Source organism: Pinus tabuliformis, chromosome 2_1 (genome assembly GCF_031772625.1).
Source record: "Pinus tabuliformis cultivar Carrire ecotype Pingquan chromosome 2_1, CPIR1, whole genome shotgun sequence".
In the NCBI taxonomy this organism is placed as follows: Eukaryota; Viridiplantae; Streptophyta; class Pinopsida; order Pinales; family Pinaceae; genus Pinus; species Pinus tabuliformis.
The window spans coordinates 645,782,058-645,792,381 of NC_142299.1; the positions used below are offsets into that span (position 1 = coordinate 645,782,058).

The 10,324-nt window shown below is 42.0% G+C and overlaps 1 protein-coding gene across 1 annotated transcript; it reads right to left on the reverse strand.

The window, feature by feature from the left end:
- Window positions 1–7,521: 7,521 nt before the first annotated feature.
- LOC149202231 (uncharacterized) lies at window positions 7,522–8,112 on the reverse strand. Its single transcript, XM_089401525.1, has one exon. The coding sequence runs from the start codon at window positions 8,110–8,112 to the stop codon at window positions 7,522–7,524; it is 591 nt and encodes a 196-aa protein (XP_089257651.1).
- Window positions 8,113–10,324: the final 2,212 nt, after the last annotated feature.

A 10,324-nucleotide genomic window follows, 5' to 3' on the forward strand; every position in this document is an offset into this window, starting at 1 on the left:
CCTGGTAGAGTCGGCTGACTGTCTTTCGTTTTTGGTTGAGCTAAGCAAACAGAATTGGTAAGAGCTGGCACCATCTTCTTAGCAAAGTCGATGATATACTTGAGAGTCATCCTCTGACTATGTGGATTTACTGCGTTTGCCCAGTAATAATCTCAGTTCACTTAGTTAACCCTTTGGATTGCTTCTGCCTTTTCTTTAGCTTTCTATTTCCAGTTTGTTTTTTACCATTGCTTCCTTTCACTTCTCGAGCTTACAGGTGACTGAGTTGTTAGAGGCTTTCCTTCTCGAACAATTTTCTCAGCGATGCGCGATTAGTGCTAGGCAGTAATCGCGCATCGGAAACTGCCTCCATTCTTTGATCCAGGCTTCTCTAATTCGTTTTTCTCCTTTTGCGCCTCTTCATTTTTATCGGATATAAAGCTTCAAAATTTGTAAAAGTAATGTCCTTGTGAGCTCTTGACCCTGAACATTAAACTGCCTGTTGATATCAGCATCCTTCAGTACTCGTTCAATCGTGGCTGTATATGAAAGATCTGTAATGGATGGCTCAGCAGCATTATGTGAATCTGCGGCTCTGTTGCATGTGGTATCTATTTACGAGGGCGTCTCTTCTCTATATTTGAACATTGGAGCTTTACCCTTTTTCCTCATAGCTTCCTGCACATCGCTTTGTGTAACTTTTGTTTTTCGTTCCTGCAGTTCACAGGTGAGGAGAGAGTAATGATAATAAATAACGACAGGAAAGCTTTAAATGTTACGGATACACAAAAACACTCCACCTGACGCGAACTAGCTCTTCGAACAACACAAAACCATATTTTATTAACAATTGGCATATAATATATTAATTATCATTAAAGCGTGTAACCAGTTCTTAATTTATGGAAAATTTTTTCTTGAATACTAAGCCAGGAAAATCTGCGATGGAATGTTTCTGTGATCTGCATCGCAGTATCGCATTTCGTTGTATCGCATTAGCGCAATTTCATTGTGTTGTGCTATCGCAAGGTTGCTTGATCGCGCTATCGCAAGATCGCGGATCGCAGTATCGCAAGATCACAGATCTCTTAATCATTAAATCGTTATGTGTCTTTTATGCAATTTTGCGAGATGCGATATGCGATATCGCATAATCGGCGTTTTCGCGTATCGGCGTTTTTTAAGGTTTTCTAACATGAGATTTTCTTAAATGCATGCGATGCGATGGAGTTCGCATCACGATCTCGCATTTTACCATTTTGACTCATAATAAAATACCCTATCATTCGTTGCGCGATGTGATGTTCCTTAAGGAGTAACATATATGAGCACTAATTAATTTTTTAAATTTTTTGACTAAGGGTCCCCACTTACATAGTATTATTGCTAATACTAAATAAGGAGGGGGGTTTTTGGTGGCCACAACAGGTCCATAGAATTGAAATCCCTCTGACGGAGGAAGCCATTGCAGAAGTCAGTGGACTCCCTCAAAATGGACAGCGATGGTTTTCAAGAAGGACTACCCTTTCGAAGTTTCCCGAAGCCTTTTTGTAGGCGGGAGAAAGCATTGTGTAGAAGGGTCGGGGATACAACCAAAAATTGCTACCGCATCCATGGGAAGGAGTAGTAGAGTTCTTCATAAAATATATAACTTGCGAGGGGAGATACTCCACTATATTCAAATACCATCTCCGAATATTAGCTCACCTACAATTTCCCCAAGCAGAGGCTTTTTCACTGAATATGCCTTATTTCTTACTGAGAAGCCTCCACCTGATGGCACATTTGGCTCAAGGGTCGCGACAGGTATTGGCGGTCATCACCCACCATGGGCTGGTTCAGCTGTTAGTGATGAATTCCATCAGATGAATCCCGATCCGTGGGAACTGTTTCGGGATTCCACAGAAGAAGAGGTAGCAGCCGTTGTGGCTACCAGGGAAGATGAACCAGAAGCCATGGAGGAATAAAATGTAGGAGAAGATGATTATGTTGACCAGGAGGAACCAGAAGAGATGGAGATGGAAGTTGAAGAATTTGAAGAAGAGGCTACTCCCCAAGAGCAAGTCGAAACCGTGGAACCAATCGAAGATGCGGGAGTTGACATAGAGAAGCCCACTAGTACCATGGCTGAGGCTGTCCCAAAAGAACTAGCCTCGACTGTGGAACTAGCCAAGAAAATTGATAGCATGACAACCATAGAGGCAGTACCACAACAAGCAAGAGCAGGCAAATTGGTCGATACTGCAACCGAGGGTATGCCACAAGGACCTCCTGCCACCATGGAGCTGATCAAGGAGGATCAACGGAATGAATAAGAGTTCGTGACCACCCTAACCATAGAACCAATGGAAGAGGAGGAACAAGGAAAAGAAGGGCTCGTAGCTAGGGAAGTCATGGAACCTATGGAGGAAGCTCTAGGAGAATTAGGGCATGAGGTTGGCGCTGACCCACAAGAACCAACATCGACCTCGGGATCGAACACTGAAGATCCCTGCCAGTTCTCCTTTTTCTCCTCTATCCCAAGAGGAGCAAGGGTAACTCGTTCACATTGGCACATAGAAAAATATCTCGCCATTCCTCTAGATTTGAACTTATCACAAAGGCCACAACCAAGTGGGATGGATGCTACTCAGGCGACAGGAACTTCGGAGCTTGAGAGGAGAAAAGAGGCAGAAGCCCCTAAGGCTGGGGAACCGGGAAGGATTCCAGTAGACACATTAGTAGGAGATCATCTTGCAAGGTCACCACTGGTCGCGGTGAGCACGCGATAAAGGGAAGTAGCCATTAGCGAAGAGGAGGGACCAAGCGAAGCGGTCTCGATGAATGAGCTAGTGAAAAAGCTAGGCGAGAAGGTCGTGTCACAATAAATAATCAAAGAAGAATAGGTAGTGGAGGAAAAATTGACAGTTAGCACGGCAGAAGCTGTCCCAGGGGATTTACCTCCAGCTGCTGAAATTGAGGAGGTTTTGGTTAAGCAAGTATGGGTAGAGTTGTGCGAACAACGAAGATTTCCTGTCAAGAAAAAATACTAGCTGCAATTTAAAGAGACAATGCGGCTTAATATGGAGGTCAGGAAACTAAGGAAGCAGGTACACAAAATGCAGAAGCGGATGAAGAAATACAAGTGGCAAGCTAAAAATTCCAAGGCCATGGGAGTAGAAGCAGAGACTCAGGTTCACCAGATAGCCACAAACTCTGCTGCCACTCAAACAGACCTAGTCGAGCGATTGTTTGAAGACCATGAGTATGCCTTAACGGCTGAAGTGCAGACTTGGAAATCTACTGCGGCTCGGTATCAAAATGAGGTTAGAAGAACTCAGGAACGAGCCTCCACAACCATTTTTGAATATGTGGAGTGCATAGATATCATGAGATTAAGGCATGCAAAGCAACAGCTCAAGATGGAGCAGCTAGAAAAGCAAGTGGCAGAGCTGAAAATTGATAAGGAGTAGATGTTTAATTTGGCACAAGAGGTGATGTCATGTCGCCCCCTGCTTCTTGTTATTCTTTATTCTTGCATGAACGTTTTCTTTTATTCTGCATGGAGAGCATAAAAAACGAGATTAGTTATGAAATAGAGGATGGTGTACAATTCCTCCGAATAATGAGGAGCCATGACGTGCCAACTCAACATTTGATGTGTGAGTTTTACCTACACGGGTATCTATTGCACCTGGACAGAGAATTCAACCCAGTCCCATATGTGGGGGACATTCATTTAAGGGCCCTCACCTCTTACACTTTCAATCAAGTTAGCTAGCAAAAGGATTTTAACACATTTGAATCCAATCAGGTTACAAAGCCATTTATAGGAAGAGGAGAACATGAGAGGTCAATCACAATGTTCACTAAACACAACACCTTTTTGGGAATTGAGGGGAATAGAGATAGAATGCTGAGGACACAAAATTGGTGCCTTGATCTTTGTGTCAGGAAATTAGTCACATTTCAAGATGAGGCCCTTGATTGCTATCAGAAAAGGTGGATGATGTCACCTACAACTGTCCGGAATAGGGAACATTTTGGGGCACCAAATTTTGCACGAGCGCTCCCTAGAGTGCCCAGGTATGTGGCATGTGTCCGAACATGTGGGGTTCAGTGGATGGGAGTCCAGTTTCACTTTCCCACTATCTGGTTGCCAGTAGAAAATTACACTCCAGCATATAATGTTTCGGGAAATTGGTGGAAGGAAGTCCTACTTTCAGATGGTTTTAAAATTCTAGGGACAGAGATGGTCGAAGAATATGATCTCGCTCAGCTTCAAGAAGCCTACAGTCTGCAAAATCCAGACCTGCAGAGGCGGCGAACTGCATGAGGGCATGCAGAAGGCTAGTTGGGGGGAGATGTTGGGCACCAAATCGGGCTATCTTTCTGTTGCATTGCCATAACCCTTTTTGACCTTTTTGCACTTATTTAATGATGTTTACTATGCTAAATATGTAAGGTAAATACCCTTATCTTGTCTATTGGAATATTTTGTTAATGAAGTAAATTCACGGGGTTTTTCCTATTTGCAGCACTAAAATGTATGTTTGACCGCAGCTTCTCGAGAACAGGAACCAATGCTTCAGCATACTACAACAGATACGCAATTCACAGCAACGACCAGCCATAAGGAGGCTGCGTAGCTGGAGTCGTAGATTCCTGAACCATTCTTGGACCTCTTGCTGATCTTGTTTATCTGGTGTTGGTGTCATTCCAACTAATGTACATTTCTGAGTATACGGTTACCAGGTTTTGGTGAAGGATGTCATTCTCCCTCGCTGTGTATAAAAGATAGATTATTCCTGTAATTTGGGGACTCCCCATTGATATTGTAATAACCCTTTTTAGATTAATAAAGTATCATCTATTTTGCTGCTCCAATATTCGCTGTGACTAATGCAGCCCTAATCTGAGAGCTGGGCCCGCTCTTCTAATCAGGTGTTGCATCTTTCTGTGTGTGTTATTTGTTATTTTATGCTTGCTGTTACAACTCTCTAATTCTTGTAATCGATTTTTTGAAGTTCTGGATTTAGTCTAGTTTTACAACAATGTTTTGAATCTTAATCGTGAACCCTTGGTCGGAACGGATTGTACTCTTGCCCCTGCATATACCTTATGCATTGCCTTGAAAGGATATGCACCTGAATTGATAAATTAATGTAGGAAAAGGGTGAATAAACTGTTCATACCTAGACCCCAACAACAGACTACTCCTGCTTGTCTGTGTGCTTGGAAGCAGACTTTTCACCTTCCTCTGTCTCTTGGTGTTCTTTTTCAACCTGCTCTTTTGCAATGCACTCTTTCTCCATTTGTTCCTTCTCCACAGCCACCTTAGCAGCTTCCTTCTTCTTTCGCTCAGCTAAGGTGAGTACAGCCTTCTGAGCTACATCCTTTCACTTTTGTGCAGCAAAAATCTCCGCCACTTTTTCTTGTTCCCACATAGTGTCTCGTGGGTTCGTGACACTCTACTAGCCAATACCCCACAATCTCTTGCACATCCATCTCAGATACCAAGTAAGGAAACTAGTTCCATGTGTGTTGTGGGTCCTTCCACTCTATGATTGACACACTATGGAAATCGGCCTTGAACTCTGCGTAGGCCATCAATTGTACGAACAAGGTTGGGGACAACCTTGGCCTCTGACTAATAACCATACGAAGGTCCATCTCCATCAAAATCCAGAATATTTTCGACTCCTTGATCTTTGCCAGAACCTTTGTAGACCACAACGAGGCTAACCACACTGCCTTAGGTAAATATTCCTTGTGTGGGGGGAACTGATTGTCCTCCGACAACCTCCAAGCAACTAACACAATAGACAGCAATAGCCATGCATAGTGGAATGGCTTGCTTTCTTCGTGGGCTTCTCGGGAGTTCACGAGGAACTCCTGGCATAGATACTTTGCCCAATTGTATTGGATGCCCTCCACGAATTGTGCTACAAGTGACACTACCAACACCAAAACTTCGTCCGCGTGGCACTTCCTCATGATTTTTCTTGCAAGAATCTGGGCAGTGAACTCCACTGCCTCATCTTGAATTGAGCAGGTAGAGTATCCGCATGAATTTTTATTAAGGCTATACTCTTTCTTCATTTTATCCACCAATTTTTTTTCCTCAGTTTTCCTTCAAAACTCCTTGGCAGGGTCCACTCCTTTATAAGGCAACTTTGTTATGTGACAGATTAACATGTTTTTTATTGGGATGGTCTCCCCAAGCCATAGACACCCATTGTGCACCAATGCAAGGAGCTGGTGCACACAAACCATGTTGATAGTTGAGTGATGATAGTGTGACACACAGAGCATGTACAACAGCCCTGCTTGCTCAACACTGTGGACCCATTTCATGGGCTCCAACTGTGTAACCTCCATCTCTTCATAGTATATCTTTGTCATATATTTACTGATCGCTAAATGCGGGAACCTCTCATGATCCGCGAGGTCCCAGTCCTCCATTTTCAATACTAGAATGCATGCTAACGGAGGACCTTCAAATTTCACATGTTCAGGCAACAGGGGAGTTGACACCATGAACTTTCTGGAATCTGGGTCCTTGGTAACTTTGGTTCTTCCCTTTTACAGAGGGATATACTCTGGAAGCCTTGCGATATGCTCTATCTCTTCAACATATACTTCCTATACACCTTGGTATTCCTCCTCTTCTAAATCCAACACTTTCTCCAACTGTTTATATTTTTTCTCCTTCTGCCGCACCTCTAGATTCTTCCTTGGTGACATTCTTACCGCACTGACTTCTTCTACATTTCTTTCATGATGATTGCTTTTCTTTTGTGACCGATTGCTTCTCTTTAGTCCTGGATTTCTTCGGCCTAAGTGACCTTGGCGCAGTAGGCAGAGGGGGCGTAGCTTCCATACTTGTGATTTCAAGTCCCGATGCATCGGAAATAACAACTTCTAAAATTACGGCATCAGCGGGGTTTCTAGCAGTCATTTTCTCAATGAATCGCTCTCGGGCTACTGCGATGTAGATTGCGAAAGAGGGGCGCGTCATAAAATCTTCCCAAAACTCATGATTCATATTCTTCAGAGAGCAAAATTCCCAAACAACTCTCAGAATGCAAAGTGTTCTTCGTTGGACCAACACGCATAATTTATAGGAAGTTTTGAATTCAAATCCGATTGTTCCCCCCAAAATATGATAATAAATGCATCTTTGGCGGCAGATCTTCGAATATTTCTACCATAAATAGCGTCTATCCGCTACTCTTAACTGATTTTCGGCTATGAAATCATGAATAGTAACCTTAACGGCTACTTGTGGACCCACTTTCGCGACACCATCCTCCATGGTGCAACTCATCTAGCGTAGCTTCACTTGTCGCACCCCTCTCATCCATCGCACAACCTTTCTTCCATGTTATTCCTTTAGTTGGGAAATCATAGTTTATAGTCCTATAATCTCTTACAACAACTTGGATTACTGAGACTGTCCTGCTTCCATATAGTCATCGCAAGGGCAGGATCCCCTGTGTACAAATTCAACCTACTCCCGTTTAATTTTCCAGGGAATGGTTCTCCATTCAGCTCCGTGAGCTAAACTGCACCACCATTCGCGGTCTCCTTAATGACATATGGCCCCAACAAGTTCATTTGAAACTTCGCTGGAAACTTTGTGAACTTGTTATTATATAACAACACTGAATCACCTACCTTGAACATGTGTAGCTTAATATGCTGATCATGCCATGCTTTCTCACATTCATTTTTCACTTGCTGATGAAATCTTGCAAGGAAGTGATCTTCTTCTAACTCCATGATCTGCACGAGCCATTCCTCTAGGGTCTTGCAGTCCGCCATCTCAATCAATGCTACGATCCTTAAACTGGGCACAATATACTCCATCGGCATGACTGCTTCAATTCCATAGATCAATCTGAACAATGTTTGTCTTGTCAACTTCCTGCAGGTCGTCCTATAAGCTGATAACATAGTAGGTACGCGCATGTCCCAATCGTTCCTCTGTGCATTACATACCTTTTTCAATGCATGCTCCAGAATCTTATTAAAATATTCCCCCATTCCATTCGCCCATGGGTGATAGGGCATGCTCTTCTGATGATATACCAGAATATTTTCCAACATCGCGCTAATTGTTTCATTCAAAAAATGTGCACGCCTGTCCATTAGGGGAATTTTGAGCTCTAAAATGGGCCTCAGGAAAATGTACAACCAAAATAAAATTTATAAGAACCAATAGGATTCAAGATTATGATGTCAAACATGGGGTTTTATTCACCAATTTTGGAGTAAAAAAGTAAAAATAATAATAAAATAATAAAACTACTTTTTCAACTCATATTTTCAACTTATCTCCCTAACGTTTTACTCATATTTCAAGTGGGAGTACTCGTTGGATGCAAAATTTAATTCCTCATCCAAGGAGTACCCATGTTGCATACTTTTGATGGACTTTTCTACAAAAAAATGAGAAATACATGAAAAAACGTGATTGTAATCACATTTTTCATGTATTTCTCATTTTTCTTGTAGTAGGGTCCATCAAAAGTATGTAACATGGGTACTCATTGGATGAAGAATCAAATTTTTCATCCAACAAGTGTTTTCGCTCGAAATTTGAGTAAACCCATAGGGAGATAAGTTGAAAAAATAGTTTTTTCTTTTTTCCCTCTAAAATTTGAATATGTAATCTAATGTTATTTTATTATTTCCACTATTATTTTATAATTTACTTAGGAGGCCCTTTTAGACCTTAAAATTCCCCTGATGACTCATCAAAATTTTTGGGCATCCAAACCGTCTTAAGACATATTCAAACAAAAATTTTGCAACAGTGGTTGTTGTACAATCCCTCACTAGCTATGCTTCCGTCCATCTAATTAAGTAATTTGTTGTAGTAATAATATACTACGTGCCCGTCTTCTTTCCTGGTGGTTGTATCATACCTATAAATTCAATGGCCCACTTATCAAATACCTGCAACGAAACTTGAGGATTTAAAGGTAATTCGTCCCTTCACGAAGGTTTCCCCGTCCTTTGGAGAGCATTACACACCTTGTAGTATGCCTTAGAGTCCTTGTGTAATGTAGGCCACTATAACCTCGCGCACAAAGTATTCTGTGTTGTCACCTTCCGTACATAGTGACCTCCTGCCACTCCTCCATGAGCTTCAGCTAGAATACTAACACATTCAAACTCCGTAACATATCCATGCAATATATTATCCATTCCCATTTTATATAAATGACCTACAATTACTGAAAAATATGCAATGAGAACTACTAAATCCTTATTCTATTGAGTGGAATAACCTTCCGGGGTTGTTCCTGTCACTAAGAACTGAATAACATTGGCAAAATGATCATCCACAATGCACACCACAAAGAGTTGTGCGTTTGGAAGTCCTTCCTCCAAACTATTTGGTTCCTCACATGTTTCAATCCTTGATAGATGGTCCCAGCTTGCATTCAGCCTTCCAGGCTTCACAATCACCTTGAAGTCATACTCTTGGAACAATAGCAACCATCGGTATATCTTCCGCCCCAACAAAGGCTTATTGACTAGGTACTTCAGCTTGAAGTAATCTGTATACATTTTAAAGTGTCCACCCAACAAATAATTCCTGAATTTCTGTAGTGCATAGACCATCGCTAACTCGTCATGCTCTGTAGTGGAGTAATTCTTCTTAGCTTTGGATAATGTCCTACTCGTGAAAGTTATTGGATGATCAAGCTCTCCCTCACCTGCTTGTGTTAATACTGCTCCTATCACAATGTAGGAGGCATCGACATGCACATGAAACTCCTTTTTCTAGTCTAGAAACACCAAAATAGGCACTGCCACCATTTTCTCCTTCAATACATCCAAATTGTGCTAACAGTCTTCATCCTAGCAAAACATCACATCCTTCTTTAAAAATTTCTCCATCAGCACGGTTATCTAGGCATACGCCTTGATAAACTTTATGTAGTACCTAGTGTGTCTCAATGTCATTCACAATTGTTTTACATTCCTAAGAGGTTCCAAATTCACAGTTACAGTGATCTTCGCAGGGTCCACCATCAAGCCCTACTTACACACAACATGGCCGAGAAAAATCCCAAAAGGCACATAGAATATACACTTCTTCAAGTTCAACGCGATCTGCTGCATTCGACATGTATCCAGCATGAGGCGTAGACTCGCGACATGTCACTTCACCAACCCAAACACGGTCCAGTCTTTGAAATATACTTCTAGGAACTTATGAATAAATTCCTTGAACGCCGCGATCACTACCTGGGAAAATATTGCAGGCGCGTTCTTCAATATGAATGACATAACTATATACTGAAAGAAACCCCACTCAGTCACAAAGGTTGTTTTGCTTCAGTCCTCG

Bases quoted from the DNA above. Each gene is read 5' to 3' on its own strand.
- LOC149202231 (XM_089401525.1), bottom strand. From the start codon at position 8,112: ATGGACAGGCGTGCACATTTTTTGAATGAAACAATTAGCGCGATGTTG.